The 27317-nt window shown below is 37.8% G+C and overlaps 1 protein-coding gene across 1 annotated transcript; it reads left to right on the forward strand.

The window, feature by feature from the left end:
• Window positions 1-1831: 1831 nt before the first annotated feature.
• On the forward strand, window positions 1832-25189 carry LOC139738692 (phenazine biosynthesis-like domain-containing protein). The gene is made up of 9 exons (XM_071649324.1): window positions 1832-1999; window positions 5661-5760; window positions 8226-8324; window positions 9159-9268; window positions 11249-11278; window positions 14431-14522; window positions 16165-16349; window positions 16655-16717; window positions 25077-25189. Exons 1-9 carry the CDS (start codon window positions 1898-1900, stop codon window positions 25187-25189), a joined length of 894 nt encoding a protein of 297 aa, XP_071505425.1. The 5' UTR covers window positions 1832-1897.
• Window positions 25190-27317: the final 2128 nt, after the last annotated feature.

A 27317-nucleotide genomic window follows, 5' to 3' on the forward strand; every position in this document is an offset into this window, starting at 1 on the left:
CTGGTTAGCAATTTCCTCTGCTCTTGACATTAATACCGTAAGTTTTCATGCACGTGGGTGGTTTGAATATTTCTTTATCCCTCCATCTCTCTCTAAGCTCTCCCACCCCACCCATGGCCATGACCCCTTTTTTTCTTTTTTTTTTCTTTCTGCACCTCTATCCTTTTTAGTCTCCCCCCCCCCCTCTCTCTCTCTCTGGTTCTCATTCTGCGATTAGTTTTCTTTCTTTATAGATTTATTTGGCATATTATGTCATATCACATTAACTCTCCATGTGTTCCACGTCTATTTCCTGTCTATCCTGAAAATAGGTAAATGTGTGAATTTGTGTATACTATTTCGACTTATTAGGCCTATCTGGCACAGACATTATAAAGGTTACACATACGGACCTATATGAGGAACTAATTGCAAGCTTTCAATGAATGCGTAGTGGTGTTGCTGTTGTTTTTGATGACGTTCCAAGTTTTTATTCAATAGGATTCTTTCTTCCCAATCTCTCCCGATTCTCCTCATCGGTCCTCTATCTCTCCACTATCATTATCCTCCTCCTCCGAAAATGTTCCTCCTTCTCTTCTTCCAACTCCTCCTTTCATCACTTTCTCGTCGCTTTTAACGCTCTACACTTCTAATAAGGCTAATAGTCTCTGTTGGTTTGATCTTGAATGTACCGATTGATCTAGGCTTTTTGTTCTTAGTTGTCTCGTCTCTTTACTTGTATTTCATGCTTCTTCCCTTTCCCCTTTTCCACTTCTTTTTTCATCCTGCACACTTGTAGTTAAGTTTTCACCTTTTTTTTTCTTCCTGTGAGGTGCCCACGTTGTACAAGCATAGTCTTTTGAGTGGGTACCTCCACTTTTTTTTTTTTGCAGAATGTATAAATATGTCTGTATGAAAAATGCCTAAATTTGTAATGATTATTGACAAATGCTATCCTTTGCTATCTATGTATCATTCCTTCACACGTACATATGTCGAATCTATATTTTTTGTACATTCTGTTGAAAGAAGTGAAAATAAAACCTTTGAATTGAATTGAATTGAATCATCTGCTCTTCTGTCCTCTTCTCAGTTTCCCTGGCTCCTCCATGCACCTCCTCTTACTTTCAAATTTGAGTGTTCCCTCCCCCCCCCCCCCTCCTAGCTCCATTTCATTCCTCCGACTAGTTCCTCCTCCTCCTTTCTAATAATTCTCATCCCCTCCCTCGTCATACCTCACCATCCTTTCTTTCCTCCTCATCCTTCTCCCATCCTCCTTTAATTACCTCTTAATTCTTCCCCTCACCCCCCTCCGTTTTTCTTCCTCCTTCTCTCCCTCCTCCTCGATCCTTCCCTCACCCCCCACTCCCATCGTTTATTGCATAACGATCGTCCCTTCTCCCGTTTCCCTCCCATCCTCCTCTTGAGAACCGTATACTGTAAAAGTGAATATTTTCGCGTGACTAATTTTTCGCGCTTGGCCGGGTCGGAAGAGTTTCGCGTGTTTTTAATTCCGCGGAATCAAGACATCACGCACAGGCACATATGGCAAGCAAAAATATTGGCGTGCTTTTATTTTCGCGCTAGTTTCTGGTTGCGCGAAATGCGCGAAAATGTGAACACCGCGAAAATTTCCACTTTTACAGATACGGCTCTGCTCCTCTCCTTCGCCTTTCTATCAAAGTGCTGTGCTGCCCTCACTTGCCCACAAACAGCAGACGTGTGATGATCCAGGTGAAAGCAAAGTGCACGTGCTGCTGTTGTCACTGCTTATTGCAATTGTACACACATCCCAGTGCATGTAACGCTAGTGGTAGAACTACGGCAAGTGATCCGATCCGCGTCGCTATTCTGATACTTCCAGCATTTCGCGTTTTCGTTTGCCTTGAGAGCTGTAGATTTTCTCTTTTATACAAAAATGGCAGGTAAAACGGTACCTCTGTACACTGTGGACGCATTTGCAAGAGCACCATTCACTGGAAACCCTGCAGCAGTTTGTCCTGTGCCCAGCGCAGCTGAGGTAGGTAAAGCTGTACGTCGCCCCCAGCGATAACGGCGTAGCCCAATGCCCGTGTCTCGCTGCAAGCAGCCACCGTCACGGCTATTGGCTTTTTGTTTGCTGTCTGTCGTCATTTACTTAAAAGACGGATTTAAATGTACATGGAGGCTTAATTAATGGTGGCAACTGATGTCAAGTCACTGTCATCATGCCACATGAGGAGTTCATGGAACAATCTGATTTGCATTTGAACGTGCATACAATGAACAATCTCTGCCTGACTCTGCTCGATCTGTCAGTGTTTTAACTTTTAGTATTACTTTACAGTTACACTGTACTTGTCATATGTGTACATTTATTGCCCTTCGGTTTCTTTGATTGTGAATAAAATTGTACCACCCCTTTAACCACTTTCTTTTTCCAATTAATTGTCAGTACTAATTGCTATATGACCAGTATGCCATTAAGTGAATGGTATTATCCGTGGTTTGAAGGGGCACTTGGTTGTATGTTTGATTTTACTCTTCACTTCTTTTTCTATATGATTGTGTAGAACATTTAGAGGGTCTAAATGCACATTTTTATAGTATACATCTATATTCATGATGTTTAAATGCACGCAACAAGTATTTTTTTCCCTCGAAGGCAAAATTAAGGGAGGTTGGTATTACACAGGTATCACATTTTGTTTCTTTTGAATTCATATTGCATAAAAGAAGAGCTATAACGTTATTAGTGTCTACACAGTTGTGTAGTGCTCTCAAATTGCAAGATCAAAATGTTTTTAATGTGGCTGTTACACAAATTAAGATGATACCAACATTTTAGTAGATAGTGCCTAATTAACTTAACATGTGACCATGCATCACAAAATCAACAAAAAGTCACACTCCTTGATTTTATGTGAAGACTCAAAAAAAAAAAAAAGATGAAACGGGTCAACCAAGTCAATTTTGAGTTTTCCATATTTTCTGAAAGAGCTATTCTTCTACATTATTCTTGAGTTTGGGATCATGAAATAAATGAGAAAGTGAGTTTCCAGCAGTTTTTCTACAACCATCCATATATTAGATATATATTGAAACAAGATATATATATATATATATATATATATATACATACATGTATCAATACTTGAGAAAGGGCGGCGAGACGCTCGAAAATTTGTGTGAAGAAATAAACCGTTGGTGAATACAGCATGAACTTTGTTGCAGCTTTGTTACTTATCTTTTTATCTTGCCAACACGTGGACTACCTTATCAACATATATATATATATATATATATATATAATTATATATATTATATATATGTATATATACAATGTATATGAAATGAATGGGAAAGTGGGTTTTCAGCAGTTTTTCTACAACCATCCATATATTTTATATATATATATATATATATATATATATACAATGTATATATATATATATATATATATATGTATTTTTTTTTTTTAGTAGAGTAGTGTCAGATATGTCTTAGAGGCCCCTTTTCATTTCTTGAAAATCCTTTGCGAACTCTTCACTTTCAGCTCTAATACAGTACTCTCCGCATAATCGGGTGGGCTAGGGCAGAGCGTTTCTTGCCCGATTAAGCGGAGTACCCGATTAACAGAAGAACACGTCTCATTTATAATATTGACACACACAATGTGTATGTACATGCATTGTACACTGCACCAAACACCTACACTGTAATCACATGCTTAACATGCGTGCTTGCACGGTCCATTATACAAACCGTACAATTGATCAGTCATGAGCAATGATTTACACTCTGTTATGGACAAATATGTCTTCAGAAAACTTTGTCGTTTGACTAGAGACTGCTCGCTACCACATAGACTTTTTCCAAAAGGAACACGTCTATTTGCGTGCACTAGTCACGTAGAACGTCGGGTTACTTTTCAAGAAGTGACTGGGGAAAAACAAAATTATTTAGCTGGTGCATGGCCTGAATTTCTTTGCAAACTTCCGTATTGTGAATGCTGTTGCGGAGCAAGGGAGGAGCGCAAGTGTGTTCAACTCCCGTCTGTCTATTCAATTGTGAGTGCCAGCTACATGTGCAATGTTCGTTTACGTGTGGCAAGTCGGTACTGTATGATACATGACTCTTATTCCGATTTCATGTTTAATCACTCCCCAAATGATCGGTCTTCTTTGCAAATTAAGCAGAGACTGCAATTAGCCGAGGAAAATTTGACATTCTTGTTTTATTAAAGTCTTATATTTGCGATAAAATGTGGATAGAAATTAGACTAGAAGAAATTATTTACCCATTTATGCAGAGAGGCAACCCGATTATCAGGTAATTTTAACGTGCATTGGAACTGATTTTTACATTACTACCCAATTAAACGGAGTACCCGTTTAAGCGATACCCGATTACGCGGAGAGTGCTGTAATAACTTTTGAAAGTATAATGCTACTGCTTTGAAAGTTGACATTAATATGGACAGAATGTGGTAATAGAGCATGTTAGATTTCAGCTTTTTAAAATCTGTTGTTGCTACAGAGGTTCATATCTTGTTGGTTTTTTTTTTGTCACATTCATTGCACAGGTAGCATGGCTTCAGTATTAAGATTAAGTGCTTGAATATAGACCCTGCACTTCAGAGCCTCTTTTCTTAGTTCACACTTTTCCAGAGTGTGTGCTTTCTTTAGAATATTTTGATAGGTTAGGAGGGTCCACTAGAATTGAGTTATACATCATTTTAAAGCTTAGAGTCTGCTCTTGTAGAATCTGCCTATAAAGGAGATAAATGTGGCAGGCAGAGGGTTAAGTATTGAGCGGGACAGATAATCTGTGACCCTGCACCACAAAACCAACAAAAAGCCGTCAGACATGGATTTTTATTTAAAGGGGAAATCCAGTCCAAATATGAGTTAGTCTGATAAGAAAGAGTAAAATCTTACGAGTTCAAGGTTAAAAATTTGACTGAAATTGGGTGAAAAATAATGGTTTTGTGGTGCAAGGTCACATATTACCTGTCCTGCTCAATACTTAACCCTCTACCTGCCACATTTATCTCCTGTCCGTATGTGTGTGTGAAAGTAGTGCACATTTGACCCAATGGCACAGAAGTGGTTAATAGTGTGATCCCTTTTTAGTAACGTTCAGGAAGTGGTGTTGGAGTGGTAGGTGAAGCATGTAGTCGCTAGGAGTGGCATGAAATGCAGAAATGGTGTGCCAGACAAAGCACTAATCAATATACAGAGGCTTAGTCTATAGAAATAGTTCAAGTGTAAACCACGCCATTGACATTACACTCGTGTACCAGGTGCTCAGTAATTAAGCCTTCTAACAGTCTACAGGCGGTTTCATAATTGTAATGAAGTGTAAAGTAACCTCGTGGAAGTTGGCTGTTTGTTTTGCATTGATTAATGGTTAACTTACACTGAGCACTCTTATTTAAACAACCCATTTTGCACTACAAAATTGTAGAACTCTTCTCTAATTTGGTATTTCACAACCAATCAGACACCAGTTTTAAGATTTTAAAAAGATTTTTAAAATTGATAGAAAACAATAATGCATTGCACATATTTGCATTCTTTATTGAACCATAAAGCTGAGAATGTTAAGATACTCTATGGAGTAAATTATGCTAAATATGCCACTGACATGCTACCAAATCTCTTTTTCTTTCTTGCTTCCCCTTGATTGATGCACCAAAGGATTTTTCAGATGATGTCAAACTGAAGATCGCCATGGAAATGAATCTTTCGGAAACTGCATATGTTCATCCAGCAAATTCTGCTGAAACTCTTCAAAGTGGTAAACTTGATTACATTATCAATGTAAACAAAATGTATATCCTTGTAAGAGTTCAAAGTAGATTATATGAATAACAATTCATACTCTAATTATTAAAGCTTACCAACATACTGATTTCACATATGGCCTTAATTCCTAACTACAATCATACATGAAATAACACATGATTTGAAGTGGAAGATTGTTACCACACTTTAAAAAATGTGAGCTGCAACAGTAATTTTCTTACACTTTATTTTCTTTTGTTCACATAGCCTGGAGTTGCTGACATTATGTAATTTATTTGTTTTCTACTGTAAAAGCTCTATTATTTTTGCGAGGCATTGCAAATCACTGTTGGGCTGTGAATTTAACAACACATGAAAATATTGACATGTATGATAAAGTGGCATGCAGCTAAGATAGCCTCTGCGTGAAATTGCAAAATAACATCTTGTAAAAATGACTGTGACCTCATTTGTGAAAATAAGAGCTTTTACAGTACTAAAGGGAGGTGTGGAGTTTAATACATCAGATCTATGTGCAATTAACATCAATAGCATGTGATGCATACATACATGTATATGCCACCTTACAAACTTATCTTTAATCCCAAGTCTGTGAATTAATATTGTTATGAATGTTTTTTTAGATTCAACTTTTCTATACTGCAATATGTTATGCATTATGTTATGGTTGATGATGAGCAGCTATTTTTTTATAGAGAGAGAGAGACAGACAGACAGATGGACAGATAGATAGATAGATAGATAGATAGAGAGAGAGAGAGAGAGAGAGAGAGAGAGAGAGAGAGAGAATATTCCTAATATATTCAATGATCCTGACATTGATATTCAGGTGTTATTATCAGAGAGTACAAACATGAGAGTAATAAAATTTGTGGTCTATCCTTGCAGACAAACATTCTGAAGAAAATTGTTTTCATGAATGCTGATAAAGTCACTATCATTAATGCTTTTAACCTTGATAATATTATTCCATGATGAAGTAGCATCTACACTCCCATTTTAAATCTATATTTTGTCATTCAGATCAAATATGTTGTAGTTCTGCTTTCGATCACCATGAGTCTTCAAAAACTGTAGAGTGTGTAGCAAGCCAGATGGTTAATAAATATCCTGTTGCACACCCTTTGACAAACAGCAGTCGAAGTGAGTGTGTCTAAAGATAACAAGTAAAGGACTTGACCTTTGAATTTGTCAGAGAAAGATGTACATCACACTTGAGAAAACAATGCTTCTGGTTAAACTCAGCAATATGACATGTAGATGGTACTTTCTGAGTCAAAACAATGTTGGGATACTATATTCAGTCTACAATATAATTGTTCCTGAAATATCCAGGGATTTGGAGGGTGGACAGTAAGTCATCAGGGCCAGAGCCCTTTACCAGGCAAACCTTCAAGGACAAATGTCGTGGATGTATATGTGTGTGTGTGTGTGTGTGTCTGTCTGTGTGTGTCTGTGTGTGTGTATATGTGTGTGATACACAAAGTTTTCTTCTTGGATATGACTTCATGTGTCTACAAGTATCTAGTGCATTACAGGAAATACTTAGTGCTACTTTATCACTGAAGGAAGCACACTTCATGTCCATTTCCATCATGTGTAGAGGTAAAAGCATCAACTGCGCATATTTGAATAGATGAAAAATGGTATGTGTTTTTGTGTGTGCAGACAGTATTCAATGACATACAAATCTTTTGGACCAAAGGTGTAATGAACTGAACTAAATATCCTTTTTTGAATGCACCCAATGTGAGCAAGTGAATTTGCAGCAGGATAAAAGACACACCCCTCTCCCTTTTCCTCCATCTCCTCTTCCTACTCCTCCTCCTCCTAATCCAACTCCCACTCTTCTGCCTCTCCTTCCTCCTCCTTCACTTCCTCTTTCTCATCCCTCTCCTCTAGCTCCTCACCCCCCCCTTTCGTATCTTTCCCCTCCTTTTTCAACAAATTCAGCTCTCTACTTAACAAGTGTCAACTATCATTAACCATGGAACTCCCATATCTGAGAAATGATGAAATACGGACGAGTCCCTTACAAACATCCAGTTGTGAATGATTAACTATAATGTAAAGGAAACTCATCCTATCTCATCCTTTCCTATTCATAACATCTTCCCCAGTAGTGATGAAGTGTGAAACCATTGCTTCAAAAAGCTGAAGGGGACTGAAATTACAATGAATATCCTATAAGATTATTTGCCTTCTCTTGGAAAACAAAATATGTTTCCCATTTATGTCAGTCAGTCCCCTAAGGGTAACATGTTGACAGAAAGCTCATTTTGAATCTGTTGATAGCTCTCACTTGATTCATTAACTTTTCGAGCTAAATTATGGCCTATTTATTTGCTTATTGTAGATGGACATACAGTATGAGTCACAATTGCTTGTCATGAGTACCTCTTGCTTCAGTTATTGCACCCACCTTTTTCCCCCTTCTGTGTGTCCTTGTTCATACAGCCCAAGAGTTCAACCTCCGGTGGTTCACCCCAATAAATGAAGTCAATCTCTGTGGTCATGCAACCATGGCAACTGCAACAGTCATCTTCAGAGCTTTAGGTCAGTAACCATGTGTGTGTCATGAACCTAAGGGATACCTGGTATTCTTTTAATCTTGCCAACCCAGCTGGCACTAAGCAACCTCCTCACATGTCCTGAGTGCATTGCAAGCTCCTTCCAGCTTTTCCTTCCTAACAGTGAAAAGTTCACCTCCTGAAATTGGGTTTATAGGCCAGATGAACTGATAGGTACTCTACACCTGTAAAAGCATAGCTTTACCTGGTAAACTTTGTGCAGATTTAAGACCTGCAAAATTTGAAGCAAATATTACATAAAAGTCTAAAAGGCCCTTTGAAGAGACAGTTCACTTTTACTGCAGTTTGATTCTTTGGGAGTCAGGAGATACTTATTTTTCCAATGTTAATTTCTTTGTCTTTGTTTGTTTGCTGTTGTTGTTGTATACAGAGACATAAGGACAGTTGTCATGAATGTGTGCTTGACAAGTTCAATATATACTAGTATTAGGTATCTTTTCATTGCATTTTATCATTTCTTTTGTTGTGTGTAGACACCTCTTGTATCAAAACAAGACCGCATGGCATACCTTGCTCTTAAGATTTTACGCTATCAAATAATGCATGAAAAGGATGATACCATGAAAGTAGATGAATTATTCGATGAAACGGTAAATGCAAATTGCATCCCCAACTATCAATTACTAGACACCGTGTGGTATGCCAAAAGAGCTGACTGTAATTGAATTTTTCATATGACATTAAAGAGGTATTTTTCCTCTGTAAAATTGTTCTGAAAAGATAAGATCAGGATGCACAGTTAATTTAACAGTAATGTTCATGAATGTTGAACATATATGTCTGCATCTCATCCCTGTAGGAAACAACAACACGGAGCTGAAGTTTAACACATTGAGTGGTCAGCTGAAAGCCAAGAGAGATGGAAAACTGATAGCACTTGACCTTCCTGTTAACCCCTGCACTACTGAGGTATGTTAAGCATATAATCAACGTTGGTGAAGATGATGGGACAAACTGTCACTTCCGAGGCGATCTGAGTGTAGCTATCTTTCCGAAGCGCAGCTGAGGAAAGATAGCGTACACATTAAGATCGCCGAGGAAGTGATAGTCTGTCTCATTGCCTGAAACCAAAAGTTGATTATTTAATTGCTTTATATTCCACATCTATATTCCCATTGAATTCCACATCTGAAATCATTTTCACTGTCGGGAACAAGATGGGAGGGGGTGGCAAACAACACAGCTAGATCTAGTTAGACTAGACTCCTAAGTACATAAAACACTAAAACTGCAGATCTAACGTTAGGTCTAGTGAGAATCAGAGAGTCTAGACCTATCCTTGGTAGGTATAGGTATCCTTAGGGCATAGGCTACGTTCACTTACCAATCATGCTGTTGCTAAAAACGCTGAACATTTCTGAAACATGAGCAAAGCAACTAGACTACGTACACGCACAGTATGGTAACGTACAAGTCAACTTAGACGTAGGCTGGCGATTACAACAAATTTGTAATTACCATGCACCGCGACAGCATCATATTGTCTCACTGACTCTAAAAGTGTGTTGCACTGTGGTCTATCACTATGATAGACCACAGTGCAACGCACTTTTATTTCACGCGTACTCAAGACTGTAAGTAATATCAGGCATTAGGACTGTGTGAACTAAGAGATCAACAAAACAAAAATGACTAACACCATAGAGTGTAACAAACTTTTCTTCTCGGGTGATGTGATGGGCAGAAATATGCTTTATCACGTGATCAGCTCTTGACCAATCCTATAGCAAGATTCTTAGTATGTGGAATATAATTAACATTTACTGGATATTATGTCTTCCATGTACACATCTGGCTGTAGATGTCTTGAGAGATTTGAAATAATTTTATAGCATGATGACATGTATGATATTTTTGCCAATGTTTATGTGAGAATTTAACTTGTAGTCTTTAGATTTACCTTCTGTCCTTATGCCTCTCTTGCAATCTTGTAGTTTGAAGCCTGGGGGGTGTTTCATCAATTTAGTCAGTGCTGACAAGTTGGCAGTCTCTGACAATTTCAGTAAAATCCTTGGTTTTGATTGGCTGAGAAACTTTGGTCACTGACTGTTACTATGGTAATTGTCAGAGACTGACAACTTGTCAGGGCTGACAACTTTCTTGAAACGGTCCCCAGATGGATGATATGATAGTTTTCAATTCTTCAAAGAACAGTGAATAGTATGTTGAAGGACAAGTTTATCCAAATATGTGTGGATTGTGAATGCAGCAATATACCACATCAGGGAAATTTGAGGAAAATCAGACAATCCTTTCAAAAGTGATGAATTTTTAAAGTTTCTATACAGCCATGGCTGGATGAGAAGGTTACTACAGTTTGTAATGTCATGTATGTGCCATGATACATAGAAAATATGAAGAAAATTCTACAAAATTTCATATTTAATGAAAAGTGTGCATTCCCTCAAATTGTTATTGACACAGGATAAGGGTAAAATTGTTCTCCCTGCTCTCTGAAAGAGGTATAAGTTGAGCACTCTGTGATTTTGCCAGAAATATGAAAATATTTGAATTCTACTTATATTTCTTTTGTCCTGCAGTGATGTACAAACTGTTGTAGTCTTCTCATCCAGCCATGACAGCACTAAAACTTTAAAAATTCACACAACTTTTGAACAGATTGTTTGATTTTCCTCCAACTTTTACTGATGTGTTCTAATATTGCTGCATTCATTCAACCCACACATATATTTGGGTTAATTTTCCATTAAACTGAGATGGGTTTTAAACTCTTCTGAAATGACTTCTATTTGTTGACATGCGAGTTTATTTTAAATGATAAAATGGTGACTGATATTGTTCAGCATTGAGAAACTTCTTTCTTTTGCGTATAAAATTGTTCTTTGAATTGCCACACCAGTTTTTTTCTCCTTGTCTTATTATACACAGATTCCAGAGGGACTAGATGGTCTTATTAAGGTAAATAAATTGCTGTGTTTCTGGTTCCTTTATATCTCCTTGAAAGCCAGTAGCTGCCTCTTATAAAGCAGATTGTAATCAGTAAAAGAAAAGTACTTAATGGTAATAAGATGGATGGTATAGTTTTATATGAGATGGGGTTTCAAGTTTCGAACTTTTTGTGAGATAATGAAAACCTCTTATGAAATACTAGGGAGCATACAATTCTAAGAGGAGAATTCAAAGTTTGTTTTTCATGAAAATTAATTTTGAAATGGCTGAGATATCCTAAAACAAAGGTGTCCTAATATAAGGTGGGACCCACCATTGTTTTACTTTGCATTTTCTAAGCCTGATTTTCATTAAAAAAACAACAACTGTGAATTCTACTTAGAATTGTGTGCTCTTTGATATTTCATAAGTGGTTTTCTTATTACCTCGAAAATGGTTGAAATCTGAATCCACCATTTCAGCCAAAACCATACCATCCCTTTAACTTTTATTGTGCTGTGTTTGCCAATTGGCACAAATGTCTGGAATCTAATTGTGAATTTGACAGAAATCACATATTTCCCTCTAATCCTGATTTTGACACCATGACCTTCCTGTTGAAATGAGATTTGAGTGGGCTTGATAACTTTACAGCCTGGTTAAGTTAAAGGGATAGTACAGTATTGGTGGAGATGAAAATTGGGCTTTAACTTTTTTGCGAGATACCAAGAAAGCACTTATGAAGTAGTATAGAGCATACCATTTTAAGAGGAATTCAAAGGGTTTTGTTATAACAATGGAGTTTGGAATAGCTGAAACATCCAAAAACAAAGTAAAACAAAACGATCGTAATAAAATGTGGGTCCCACACTTTATTAGGATCGCCCTGTTTTGGATATCTCGGCCATTTCAAAACCAATTTTCATCAAATAAACATTGAATCCCTCTTGGAATTACATGCTCTTTCATATTCATATTTCATGAGAGGTTTCTCACTATCTCACCAAAAATGCTGAAAACCTGAAGTTAAGTCTCAACCAAAACTATACGATCCCTTTAAGGGAAAGTGCTGACTGCAGGTGAAAAGTTTGACAAGTTAAGCTAAATGCTTCAGCACATAAAGGGTTAAAGCTGTGATTGATGATCTCATTTTAAAGTGTTTCAAAATACACTATTGTGCATATGATTACGTTTGGGTTTTTTTATCAGTTATCCTGATTTTTTAGTGATGAAGAAGGGAATGTTACTTTGTTTAGGTTTTATTGTAGAATATATTTGTTCCCTTTTTTTTTTTCATTTTTTAGCCCTATAAAGGTATTGTACTCTTTTGTTTTGCCTGGAAAGCATCCCCATTTATCTTTTGTTATGTTTCTTTTTTGTTGTTTTGTTTGTTTGTTGTTGGTCTTTCTTTTTTGTTTAATGTGATAGATGCTTTTACTCTGGATATTTTTAGAGGAAATTCACTGTTCTAGCCAGGCAAAGTAGAATGCATTGTTTCATCTTGTGTTAGATAATGCCATTTGTCTGAAAGAAATGTACATGAAAATTTATGATTTCCAGTGCTGTACATGGTGCTCTGTGAATGTGTGTATATGTGCCTTAAGATTTGTGTTAGATGGTGGCTGAGGAAGCTCTGAAATGCTTCCTTAGTAATAATGTATGATTAATACACATTTTTTTTTTCATGCCTGTGCTTAGTATTTTCTGTCATTGTGTGTAGACGCCCCCATGTCCAGTTGTATTGTAGTCAATGTTTTCCAGATTGCTTTCATCTTGTCTGCCAAACTATATTCTACAATATGTACGCTAGTTATGCTGTACAGTATGATATCATGCTTCATAGATTTTTTTTTTCACCATCTGCCTGCCTACGTTTTGTTTTAAATTCCAAGGAAGTCACAAATGACCTGCCAGTCCAAGAAATCCAGTATTCACCCGGGACCAAGAAATTACAGATAAGACTAAGGGATCTCACGAGCAGGTGAACCTTCACAGACCATAGAATATACCTCTGCCCACCGGCTACCCAGTTTGTGTGTCCAGACTATCACCAGCTGTGTTTTTCATGCACACTCTTTGGTACTGGTGCATACTGACACTGACTATTTCCTTGTGAAGCACATGTATTTCTATGAAAGACTGCCTCTACAAATAAAAGCATAATAATACACTAAAAGCTCAAGTAGGTTGCCTCTTTTGAAAGCAACAAGGGAACATAATGATGCTCAAGACACGCAAGGCTGTTTTTGTTTGTTTTTTTTATAGTTTTTTTAACCTGTTGAGGATGGGCTGACTTTGCTACAACATACATTTCCCATAGACCCTTGCCTGAGTACACTTGAGACTCGTCCTCAACTTGGGTTAATGGTAATATGTCGTTAGACTCGTGATAAGGGAGGTCATAGACACACATGTTAGTGTTAATATGTTTTAACGGTTGAATGCAGTATACGGTGGCAAACTCCTGTGATTAGCTGTGCTGAGTGAAGAGAGAGCAAATAAAGATTATCATATTTAATTTGGTACCATGAGTCGTAGATGTATTATCACAGGTGCTTAGGTAGATGGTGGAATACAAGGTGTTGCACACATGCATATTTAGATGCAATTTCATTGCAGTGATTGCACAAAAAATGAAATGTCTATTTTAGCTGAAAAGTACCAAGACAAAATTGATTATGTGGGCTATGTATCATACACATGTTTTCCTAATTTTGCATCAAACAGATCAGAATTGCCGTAATCCAGTTTCTTGAATAACAAGTCAGCACTACTTTTCTCGACTGAATGCATTGAACATAGTTTAGGAGAAGGGAGATTGAAAGCATACCAGTATTCTTTAATCATACTAAAAGTCTTACCTTGCTCTTTCAGTTTCATAAACTCTCATCCTGTTGTTTGTTTGTTTTTTCATTCTTTCTTGTCTTCATCAAATAACATTTCTTCTAATTCTCCACAAAAGATGCAGCTTGTTTCATCCATTAACTTACATTTACTCACAAACAACTACCACATTTTGAAAGTATTTGGATTATGGTGTTGTACCATTCATCTGCTTTGCCATCAACATGCCTTGGCTTTCAGACCTTGCTTTAAATTGCATAAAATTATGAGGTTAAGATTAAGATTACAGCTTTCAGTTTCTGCTCACATTTGATATTTATTTAACGTGTATCGATTAGGAGTGCCTTGGTGATATCAAACCAGCCGACATTCAGCGTGCCCCGGGTGCTAATGTAGAACTCGTCTTAAGACTTCCAGATGAGGGTGGAAGGTACGCTTATCAGCTGTTAAAATCCATGTATTTTACAATATGTATGAAAAATAAAAAGAAAGAAGATATCTTCCTAAAAATCTTAATCTGCATGGTTGTGTTTTACATATCACTGACATTCGCTGGCTTTGTTTCCTTACCTGTTGTTAGTATAGGAATGATTAGTGCAGATAGACAAGCACCATTTTGTGCCTTTCCCCTTCTCTTAATGAAATACTGGGATACCACTAGTTCATCCTCAAATGTCAAAGAGAAACATACTGTAGATCTGGAAAAATGTGCACCCATGTGCAGTGCATAGAAAGCAAATGAAAAACATAAATGATTATGATATAAGGATTGGATTTGAAGGGCTGTACTATTACAATGTAGTTGTTTATGTGTACACAGCTTGTGTTGAATCTTACAGGCTCTCTATGTGCCAATACTATCAGTAATGATAGATATGGCGCATTTTGTACTTTATTATTATTAAAGCAAACCAAATCATAATCAAATCACTGAAGTGTCTGACAACAGTGTCACCATTCATAAAGATTAACAAAAAGTTTTCTTGAGCCATCTCAGCAAAATACACATACACGCTAGTATTCCATTCTATTACAAAACAGTAGGTACATGTGTATAATGACAACGTTAATTAGATGCAGTTGCAGAGAATATGTCAAATTGTTTCTGTCACATACAGGATGATAGCAAAATAATGTGACAGGTAGACGTCAGCCACTATGAATTTTTGCTTTTCTTCTCTCTCGTGAATCCTCATTACTGTGCAGTGATATCTACTTCTCTTCCCCCCCCCCCCCACCACTCCCCTACAGTCAGATTCAAGTACAGTTGATGATACCAATTGAAGACTAAGAATAAGGGGTTGAATGCATTATTATGCCTCCATCACAAAGTGTGGCTGGAGGCGTTACGTCTTTCGGTTTCGTCCATCCATCCTTCCATCTGTCCGTTTGTCAATCTGTCTGTCCTTCCGTCCATAATCAGTATTGTGGACAGCGTAACTAAAAAACATTTGAGGTATCCTAATGAAACTTACAAATTGTAGCATGTATATGAGTGAGTGGACGAAGTTGTGCCTATCAACTTTTGGGTACACATGCTCAAGGTCAAGGTCAAATTCTCAAAATTTAACTATTTCCCCCATATCTGTGCAATGCCAGAAGATATTTCATTTGCATGTATTACCCAGTTCAGTTTCTCTAGATAAAGTTTTGGGTCATGAGTTCAAAGGTCAAATGAAAATGTTAAATTCCACTTTCTTTCTTTTTTATCGGAAAGGGTTCAAGGTATTCTTGTGGAACTTATGCATGTACTGACTGGCAGTGATTATCTTAGGGATTTTTTGGTCAATGGTCAAAGGTCAAGGTCAAGGTCAGGTGATAATGCTAAAATTTTACGTTTTAATACTGAAATAACACTTTGTCTCCGTATCTGATAAATTCCTTAATGCATGAACTTAGGGCCAAAGGTCAAGTAATAATCTTCAAATTTCCCCAAAACAACACTCTTAGACAAAAAAGCCATTCATCCAATCAGACCTAGTTGTTTCATTTGTTAAATCATTAATTGATTTGATTAGCAGGAGGTTTGGCATAAACAATTGAAAGAGAGTACATCTTTTCTTTTTCTGTAGAGCCTCATTAGAGGGTCTTGCACCAGACATCAGTAAGTTTATGGGACACCACAACACTGGAGAGGTCAAAGGGGTCATCGTCACGGTGAAGGCCAACGGGGAGGTCAACGAAGATGGAACACCCTATGACTTCTTTTCACGATACTTTGCCCCATGGAATGGCATTGACGAAGATCCTGTCACAGGTGAAACTTTTGTTACTCAATAAAACAAAGTTGATATTTCTTCCAAATGTGCAAACTCACGGAACAGCCAAGTGAATTAGCTCACATGAGGCATTGTGTGGTGTCAATTGAGGCCTTATTGTTAGATGATACAACTGTAGATTACATGTTACATGTCCAAGACAGTATCTTACGTTTTACATGATGTCATACAAATTTTGTGAACACAGATATTATACAAGGATATTTCCAACAGGGTCGTGGAGCTAAGTGCAATGTTTATTTCTTTTTACTATTTACTTGCATTTTAATACTATCTGCAACAGGTGCAATCCACACAGTGCTCTGTGACTACTGGTCTAAGGTGCTAGGCAAGCAGGAGATGTTCGGTGAGTATATTTTGTATGCTGGTGTGCAGAATTCATTCAAGGAGTGTCAGCCAGTTCAACACTCTATACTTACCCTTTTTTTATACAGTGACCTCCACGTAAGTAAATGACACATATGTTGAACTGGCTGTTTCAATTCACATTCATAGCCTTACACTTGTTGTATTCTGCACACGCTGCATGCAAATTGGCTGAGTTGTTGCTTATCCCTCGTCAGTCCCATCAAGATCGACTTAACACAGAGCTGACTGTATACATGCATGTGAATATAGATATCGTCGCTGGGGCGACAAGACCTCATATCTACAAAATGTCAAATGTTCAGGAGAGTCAAAAAACATGGTGGCTAAAGCACTATAGCGAATGGGAGAGCCTTTCTTTTGACATGCTGTGGTGGCTTCATTTTTGGGGTAAGACAGTTAGGTTTAGGACAGGACATCACTAAACAAATTATCTGACCATTAATCCAAAAAAGACATTTTCACCAAAATTTCAGATACAAGGTCTTGTCACCCCAGCGACGATATGCATCATGCAAATATTTGGCAGGACAGTTTTTATAACCCTTCTATTCTCAACTCAGTGTATATTCTTTCATTTGTCAACACATTTTCTACAACCCTTTTATTCCCAGCTCTGTGTAAACCCTTTCATTTGGAAGGTCAGTTTCTATAACCCTTTTATTCCCAGGTCTGTGTAAACCCTTTCATTTGCCAGGACAGTTTCTATAACCCTTTTATTCCCAGCTCAGTGTCCCTTTCATTTGGCAGGTCAGTTTCTATAACCCTTTTATTCCAAGTTCTGGAAAGACCCTTACACTTGGCATGACAGTTTCTCTAACCCTTCTATTCCCAGCTGCTTTGTAGGCCCTTTCATTTTGTAGGACAGTTTCTATAACCCTTTTATTCCCGTCTACTTTCCGGACCGTTTCATTTCGCAGGACAATTTCTATAACCCTTTTATTCCCAGCTCAGAGTAGACCCTTTCATTTGGGAGGACAGTTTCTATAACCCTTTTATTCCCAGCTCAGTGTAGACCCTTTCATTTGGCAGGAAAGTTTTATAACTCTTTTATTCCCAGCTCAGTGTAGACCCTTTCATTTAGCAGGACAGTTTCTATAACCCGTTTATTCCCAGCTCAGTGTAGACCCTTTGATTTGGCAGGACAGTTTCTATAACCCTTTTATTCTCAGCTCAGTGTAGACCCTTTCGTTTGGCAGGACAGTTTCTTTATCCCTTTTATTCCCAGCTACTTGGTAGACTCTTTCATTTGGCATGACACTTTCTATAACCCTTTTATTCCCAGCTACTTTGTAGACCCTTTCATTTGGCAGGACAGTTTCTATAACTCTTTTCTTCCAAGCTCAGTGTAGACCCTTTCATTTGGCAGGACACTTTTTGTAACCCTTTTGTTCCCAGCTCAGTGCAGACCCTGTCATTTGGTAGGACAATTTCTATAACCCTTTTATTCCCAGATCAGTGTTAGAGCCTTTAATTTGGCAGGACAGTTTCTATAACCCGTTTAATCACAGCTACTTTGTACACATTTGCTAGGACAGTTTCTATAACCCTTTTATTCCCAGCTCAGTGTAAGCCCTTTCATTTGGCAGGACAGTTTCTATAAACCTTTTATTCCCAGCTCAGTGTAGACCCTTTCATTTGGCAGGACAGTTTATATAACCCTTTTAATCTCAGCTACTTTGTAACCCTTTCATTTCGTATTACAGTTTCTATACCCCTTTTATTCCCAGCTACTTTGTACACCCTTTTATTTGCCAGGACAGTTTCTATAACCCTTTTATTCCCAGCTCAGTGTAGACCCTTTCATTTGGCATAACAGTTTTTTAACCCTTTTATTTTCAGCTCAGTGTAGACCCTTTCATTTGGCAGGACAGTTTATATAACCCTTTTAATCTCAGCTACTTTGTAACCCTTTCATTTCGTATTACAGTTTCTATACCCCTTTTATTCCCAGCTACTTTGTACACCCTTTTATTTGGCAGGACAGTTTCTATAACCCTTTTATTCTCAGCTCAGTTTAGACCCTTTCATTTGGCATAACAGTTTTTTAACCCTTTTATTTCCAGCTCAGTGTAGACCCTTTCATTTGGCAGGACAGTTTCTTTATCCCTTTTATTCCCAGCTACTTGGTAGACCCTTTCATTTGGCATGACACTTTCTATAACCCTTTTATTCCCAGCTACTTTGTAGACCCTTTCATTTGGCAGGACAGTTTCTATAACCCTTTTATTCTCAGCTCAGTGTAGACCCTTTCATTTGGCAGGACAGTTTCTATAACCCTTTTCTTTCAAGCTCAGTGTAGACCCTTTCATTTGGCAGGACAGTTTCTATAACCCTTTTATTCTCAGCTCAGTGTAGACCCTTTCATTTGGCAGGACACTTTTTATAACCCTTTTGTTCCCAGCTCAGTGCAGACCCTTTCATTTGGTAGGACAATTTCTATAACCCTTTTATTCCCAGCTCAGTGTAGAGCCTTTAATTTGGCAGGACAGTTTCTATAACCCGTTTAATCACAGCTACTTTGTACACCCTTTCATTTGCTAGGACAGTTTCTATAACCCTTTTATTCCCAGCTCAGTGTAGGCCCTTTCATTTGGCAGGACAGTTTCTATAAACCTTTTATTCCCAGCTCAGTGTAGACCCTTTCATTTGGCATAACAGTTTTTTAACCCTTTTATTTCCAGCTCAGTGTAGACCCTTTCATTTGGCAGGACAATCCTTTATTCCCAGCTCAGTGTAGACCCTTTCATTTCGCAGGACAGTTTCTATAACCCTTTTATTCCCAGCTCAGTGTAGACCCTTTCATTTGGCAGGACACTTCCTTAACCCTTTTATTCCCATCTACTTTGTACACCCTTTCATTTGGCAGGACAGTTTTATAACCCTTTTATTCCCAGCTCAGTGTAGACCCTTTCATTTGGGAGGACAGTTTCTATAACCCTTTTATTCCCAGCTCAGTGTAGACCCTTTCATTTGGCAGGAAAGTTTTATAACTCTTTTATTCCCAGCTCAGTGTAGACCCTTTCATTTAGCAGGACAGTTTCTATAACCTGTTTATTCCCAGCTCAGTGTAGACCCTTTGATTTGGCAGGACAGTTTCTATAACCCTTTTATTCTCAGCTCAGTGTAGACCCTTTCATTTGGCAGGACAGTTTCTTTATCCCTTTTATTCCCAGCTACTTGGTAGACCCTTTCATTTGGCATGACACTTTCTATAACCCTTTTATTCCCAGCTACTTTGTAGACCCTTTCATTTGGCAGGACAGTTTCTATAACCCTTTTCTTCCAAGCTCAGTGTAGACCCTTTCATTTGGCAGGACAGTTTCTATAACCCTTTTATTCTCAGCTCATTGTAGACCCTTTCATTTGGCAGGACACTTTTTGTAACCCTTTTGTTCCCAGCTCAGTGCAGACCCTGTCATTTGGTAGGACAATTTCTATAACCCTTTTATTCCCAGATCAGTGTAGAGCCTTTAATTTGGCAGGACAGTTTCTATAACCCGTTTAATCACAGCTACTTTGTACACCCTTTCATTTGCTAGGACAGTTTCTATAACCCTTTTATTCCCAGCTCAGTGTAAGCCCTTTCATTTGGCAGGACAGTTTCTATAAACCTTTTATTCCCAGCTCAGTGTAGACCCTTTCATTTGGCAGGACAGTTTCTATAACCCTTTTAATCTCAGCTACTTTGTAACCCTTTCATTTCATATTACAGTTTCTATACCCCTTTTATTCCCAGCTACTTTGTACACCCTTTTATTTGCCAGGACAGTTTCTATAACCCTTTTATTCCCAGATCAGTGTAGAGCCTTTAATTTGGCAGGACAGTTTCTATAACCCGTTTAATCACAGCTACTTTGTACACCCTTTCATTTGCTAGGACAGTTTCTATAACCCTTTTATTCCCAGCTTAGTGTAAGCCCTTTCATTTGGCAGGACAGTTTCTATAAACCTTTTATTCCCAGCTCAGTGTAGACCCTTTCATTTGGCAGGACAGTTTCTATAACCCTTTTAATCTCAGCTACTTTGTAACCCTTTCATTTCATATTACAGTTTCTATACCCCTTTTATTCCCAGCTACTTTGTACACCCTTTTATTTGCCAGGACAGTTTCTATAACCCTTTTATTCCCAGCTAAGTGTAGACCCTTTCATTTGGCATAACAGTTTTTTAACCCTTTTATTTCCAGCTCAGTGTAGACCCTTTCATTTGGTAGGACAATCCTTTATTCCCAGCTCAGTGTAGACCCTTTCATTTGGCAGGACAGTTTCTATAACCCGTTTATTCCCAGCTCAGTGTAGACCCTTTGATTTGGCAGGACAGTTTCTATAACCCTTTTATTCTCAGCTCAGTGTAGACCCTTTCATTTGGCATAACAGTTTTTTAACCCTTTTATTTCCAGCTCAGTGTAGACCCTTTCATTTGGCAGGTCAGTTTCTTTATCCCTTTTATTCCCAGCTACTTGGTAGACCCTTTCATTTGGCATGACACTTTCTATAACCCTTTAATTCCCAGCTACTTTGTAGACCCTTTCATTTGGCAGGACAGTTTCTATAACCCTTTTATTCTCAGCTCAGTGTAGACCCTTTCATTTGGCAGGACAGTTTCTATAACCCTTTTCTTTCAAGCTCAGTGTAGACCCTTTCATTTGGCAGGACAGTTTCTATAACCCTTTTATTCTCAGCTCAGTGTAGACCCTTTCATTTGGCAGGACACTTTTTATAACCCTTTTGTTCCCAGCTCAGTGCAGACCCTTTCATTTGGTAGGACAATTTCTATAACCCTTTTATTCCCAGCTCAGTGTAGAGCCTTTAATTTGGCAGGACAGTTTCTATAACCCGTTTAATCACAGCTACTTTGTACACCCTTTCATTTGCTAGGACAGTTTCTATAACCCTTTTATTCCCAGCTCAGTGTAAGCCCTTTCATTTGGCAGGACAGTTTCTATAAACCTTTTATTCCCAGCTCAGTGTAGACCCTTTCATTTGGCAGGACAGTTTCTATAACCCTTTTAATCTCAGCTACTTTGTAACCCTTTCATTTCATATTACAGTTTCTATACCCCTTTTATTCCCATCTACTTTGTACACCCTTTCATTTGGCAGGACAGTTTTATAACCCTTTTATTCCCAGCTCAGTGTAGACCCTTTCATTTGGCAGGAGAGTTTCTTTATCCCTTTCATTCCCAGCTACTTGGTAGACCCTTACATTTTGCAGGACCTTTTCTATAACCCTTTTATTCCCAGCTACTTTGTTCACCCTTTCATCTGAAAGGACATTTTCTATAACCCTTTTATTCTCAGCTCAGTGTAGACCCTTTCATTTGATAGGACAATTTTTATAACCCTTTTATTCCCAGCTCATTGTAAACCCTTTCATTTGGCAGGACAGTTTCTATAGCTCTTTTATTTCCTGCTCAGTGTAGACCCTTTCATTTGGCAGGACAGTTTCTATAACCCTTTTATTCCCAGCTCAGTGTAGACCCTTTCATATGGCAGGACAGTTTCTATAACCCTTTTATTCCCAGCTACTTGGTAGACCCTTTCATTTGGCAGGACAGTTTCTATAACCGTTTTATTCCCAGCTCAGTGTAGTTCCTTTCATTTGGTAGGACAGTTTCCATAACTCTCAAATTCCCAGCTCTGTGTAGACCCTTTCACTTGACAATACATTTTCTATAGCCCTTTTATTCCCAGCTCTGTGTGAACCCTTTTCTTTTGCAGAACAGTTATTATTACCCTTTTGTTCTCAACTCAGTGTACACCCTTCATTTGCCAATACATTTTCTCATGGTTTTTCCCCAGTTCTCTGTTCTTGAGTAACCCTTTATATCCCCCTGCATTCATGAAGTGTATAAGGGGGTATGTAGGAATCAGCGTGTGGTCAGGCCGTCATGCAGTTGAAGGTCCATTGCAAATCTTATGTCGCGAACTCCTATAGTTTTGGTGCAATTACGATGAAATTTGGGGTATATGATGACATTGAGGTGTAGATGTGCAAGACATGTTTTTTGTGTGTTTGATGGAGAAAGCATTGCCATGGTAACCAAAATATTCCCAAAACTTTTTTGAGTGAACTACTTCCACAGTCTTAGAGCAATTTATTTCAAATTTAGCATGTATAATGATCTATAGGTGTAGTTATGCAGCACGCAGTTTTAGTTTGTACCTGATAAGGCGTTGCCATGGTAACGGCATACTGAGTATTTCCTTGAAAATCATGTGGAGTGAACTACATCCACAATTTTGAAGCAATTGAACTCAAATTTGGTATACAAAATGATGACATTGAGGTGTAGATGTGCTGGACATGTTTTTATGCCTCCGCCACGAAGTGGTGCCGGAGGCATTATGTTTTCGGGTTGTCCGTCCGTCCGTCCTTCCGTCCGTCCGTAATGAATTTTGTGGACAGGGTAACTATCAAAACCTTTTGAGGTATCCTAACGAAACTTGGCATGTAAGTGTATTAGGGGGTGAAGTTGTGCCTATCAACTTTTGGGTGCACATGCTCTAGGTCAAAGGTCAAAGGTCAAGGTCAAATACATAAAATTTTACTATTTTCACCATATCTATGCAATGCCTGAAGATATTTTCTTGAAACTTAGTGTATACATGTATTACCCAATTAAGATTCTCTGGTGAAAGTTTTGGTCATGAGGTCAAAGGTCAAAGGTCAAAAGGTCAAGTAAAATATTAAAACTTCACCTTTTTTCTCTGAACCTTGGAAATTGTTCAAGGTATTTTGATGGAACATAGTATATACATATTTATACATGACTGGCAGTGATTATCTAGAGAATTTAGGGTTCATGGGGTCAAAGGTCAAGGGCTACACTTCAAAATACTACTATTTCCCTCATGTTTATGCAATGCCAGCAGGATTATTTTTTTACACTTGGTGTATGCATGTATAACCTAATAGAGATTCTCTGAAAAATTTTTCTTTTCTTTTCTTTTTGCCTCAAAGGTCAAAAAGTCAAAGATCAAGTGAAAGCGCCGAACTAATTTTTTTCTCCATATCTCGGAAGTGGCTCAAGTTATCTTGAAACGTATTACATATTTATGCATGATCTGCCTAACAGTGATTATCTTATGAATTTTGGGGTCAAAGTCCAGATGAAAATGGTAACAATTTACTGTTCAATACAGAAATTGCACTTTTTCTCCATACCTTGAAAATTACTCAATGCATAAACATATGAATGGGTCAAAGTCAAGTTAAAGTCCTTAAATCCCAAATACATGCTCTCCTATTCATCCAATTAAACCTAGGTCATGGAAGGTGAACATTCAACGCATTTGTGACAAACTTGTCATTTTAATATTTTGCCAATTTTGTGAAAATGTAATCACACATTGTCCACATATACTATCTAGACCTATTAGGAGAATCATGCATTATGGCGGAGGCATACCAGTTGCCATAGCGACATTTCTAGTTTACGTTTGTCGGAGAAAGTATTGCCATGGTAATCAACATTTTTCCCAAAACCTTGCGGAGTGAGCTACTTCCACAGTATTTAAGCGATTTATTTCAAAAGTGGTGGTATGCATAATGATTTATAGGTGTAGTTATGCGAGACATTTTTTGCATTTGTACCCGCCAAGGTGTTGCCATGGTAACGGTTAATTTTCTTGAAAATCTTTTGGAATGAACCTCCTCCACAGTTTTGAAGCAATTGAACTCAAATTTGGTACAATGGTGGTTTTGCTGTCAAAATCAAGTTTTTAGGTTATTTAAAAGCTAATATATTTAAGAAAACCTGTTATATATTGCAGCCATTTTGGAAAAATCCAAGATGGCGGCCATATAGGTATCGGGGCAAGTGGAAACATTGTTTTCCTGATTTTTTATACCATAAGCTTTCCAAAAATGTTTAATTTTGATACTCTCCAAAAATATCCAGCAAAATTACATAAGGAACCTGACTACTCTTGCAGTGTGGCATAGCCACAGCTTTGTGTACACTCAAAAGGTTTGTTTTTTCTTTCTGAAATTTTGAGATTGCTGAGTGAACAGATCACAAATTGTAGTACTCAGTGTTGAATCCAAGCATCACATACTTCACACTAGGTCCTGCTTGCTATCCATAAGAAAGACAACTCATAGAAACAAATTCTTTGTGGGAGAAAGTCTTGGAACCCAATCCAACAGAAGAATTTCAATTGATTGTGGTGTATGTTGTACTTATTCATGGTGCTACATGTGTCATGTGTTGGTTTGGATTGTTCCTGCTTTTTGTTTTTATCCTGCTTTGTATTTCTTTTGTGATTGTATGGATGCATTTGAGCAGAGCAAAATCAACCTAATCTTGCTTAATTTCCATCATTCATTTGCAGCCCACCAATGCTCCAAAAGAGGTGGCGATGTCAGGGTCAGGCTCCAAGGGGGCGGCAGAGTGGAGCTAGCTGGGCAGGCAAGCATCGTATTGGAGGGCAAGATTAACATCTGAAATGTGGAAAGCCTGAGTAACAGTTGAGGAAGACAATTATTTCTGTGGAAAGGGAAAAAATAGTATGATCTTACAATTCTTTTTCTTACACACACAAAAACAGACACCAAAGAAATATTTCCCAGTGCATGTATGTGAGTTAAATTTCTCAGGCTGTGCGAAAATATTTGATGTTACAGTTACAGTGTTTTATGGGTCAAGTAGCAGTCTGGAATTTTGTTGAGTGTAGCCTTCGCAGTTTCCTGTCTTCTGTAAGGTCAACCAGTGTGGGGTTGGACATGTGAAACTGTACAACTGAAATATGCTGCTGTCATTTCATGACCCATCAAATCTTTCTTCATCTATAGACTCACCATGCAAAGTAGTGCCAGTTTTTGCCAGAAGCATTTTAAATGGGATTACTTATAGCAATTTTACTGTAGTTCTATGGTTTTGATGACAATCAATTGTTTCCCCCGAAGATATGATTGTTACATTGTGGAAGGGGTTATTTTGTTTTCTACTCATTGTTAAAATTGCTTACTTCCTTTCATCTTGTGATTACATTGATATCGCTATTTACATGCATAAGGAAGATAATCTTTTTTTCATCATAACCAATTGCAATTGCCAAATTGTTGGGACAATTAGGCTAATTCTATTAATCCTTTTGGTTACCAATGGAGAGCAGTCATTAACAAGATTGGAACAAAAAATAAAACTCCAGAGTGCACATGGTTTATTGTGTTTGTTGTGTGGATTTATATGCTCTTTAACATGCTGAGGACTGATTTTTGTTCTCTTTTATGACTGAAATAATCATACAGATTTTTCCTCATTTAGTTTACTCTCTTGAAGATGTAGTTTTACGTAATCTTTGATGTCTTGTAGGTACTGACCTTCAAATGTGCTTGAATTTCAAAATGGCATCATTGTTGCAACGAAGTATACTGATATACTTAAAGCTTTGAAATGTATATGCCTCTGCCCTGATGGGTGCTGGAGCCACTGCCAAATTCCTGTGTATTGAAATGCATTGTTGAGAATCAGCTTGATGTAAGTAAAAGTCTACTTTACTGTAGGAACATTTCTCAAACTCTGCTAAATAAGGAACGAAGCTTCTTACAATGATAAAAGAATTTGTTAGTGCTCGAATGTTTTCCCTTCATGCATCTTTGATTAACATGTGTGTCTGTGGTATGTGTCAGTTGGTGTATCGAGCTAATAATTGGAAGATATAAGCATGATTTTTTTTTTTTAGGGGGGGGGGATACAAGAGGATTTTAGCCATAAAACAATTTTTTTTTTTTTTTTTAACCCACCAGTGGGGTGCCATGTGTAGTGACAGTCTCCAGTCAAGCCTGTGGTAGTGTGGGGAATCATGGATGGCAAGATTTGTGTGCTGCAATTCGAAAACCAGGAATAGCATCCATCAATCCATCAATATGTGCATCAAAGCGTGTTGTCATGAATATCAATCATGTAGTTTTGACCTGTTTGTGATTCTAGCCTTGAATCTGTGTCAAGAATGTGAGATACTTTGCCTGTAACAATTGTGAATCACTTCACAATGTACCATGAAGAAATAAAGATGTTTCTTCTTCCCTTTCAGGTATGAATTTATGTCCATAGTCTCCCTTCTCAATGTGGAAAAAAGAGAATGTGATGAATAGCGAACACTTTTTTTCACGCTTTCCCATAGTACATGTATAGCTGGGCAGGTTTCAGCATACAGTGGGTGTACATAAAAGTGAGGGATTCTAGGATGTTAAATCCTTAACCCGTTGAGGACGAGTCCCGAGTATACTCGGGCAGGTGTCTATGGGAAATGCGTGTTGTAGCAAAATCAAACCGTCCTCAACGGGTTAAAAGACCTAAATGAATTGAGAAAGACAACATCGATGGTTAACAGCTCTGCGCAATATAGCTGTATCCTCTTTATGAGGTAGATGTTTGAGTGATTCACTCAGCTGTAATGAGTGTGTGAAATCACCAAAACCAACAAATTATCAACACAAAAATACACATTATACAACTGTACTACAGTGCACTCCTGTCTTAACAAAATTCTGGTTATGATGAAGTAAAAATTCAGGCCGCTGCCTTATCTACTCTTTTATTGTTTATTTGTTCGGTTATAACAAAATTT

Source organism: Diadema antillarum, unplaced genomic scaffold (genome assembly GCF_040938485.1).
Source record: "Diadema antillarum isolate AM-2024a unplaced genomic scaffold, OU_Dant_1.0 seq00000764_RagTag, whole genome shotgun sequence".
NCBI lineage: Eukaryota > Metazoa > Echinodermata > Echinoidea > Diadematoida > Diadematidae > Diadema > Diadema antillarum.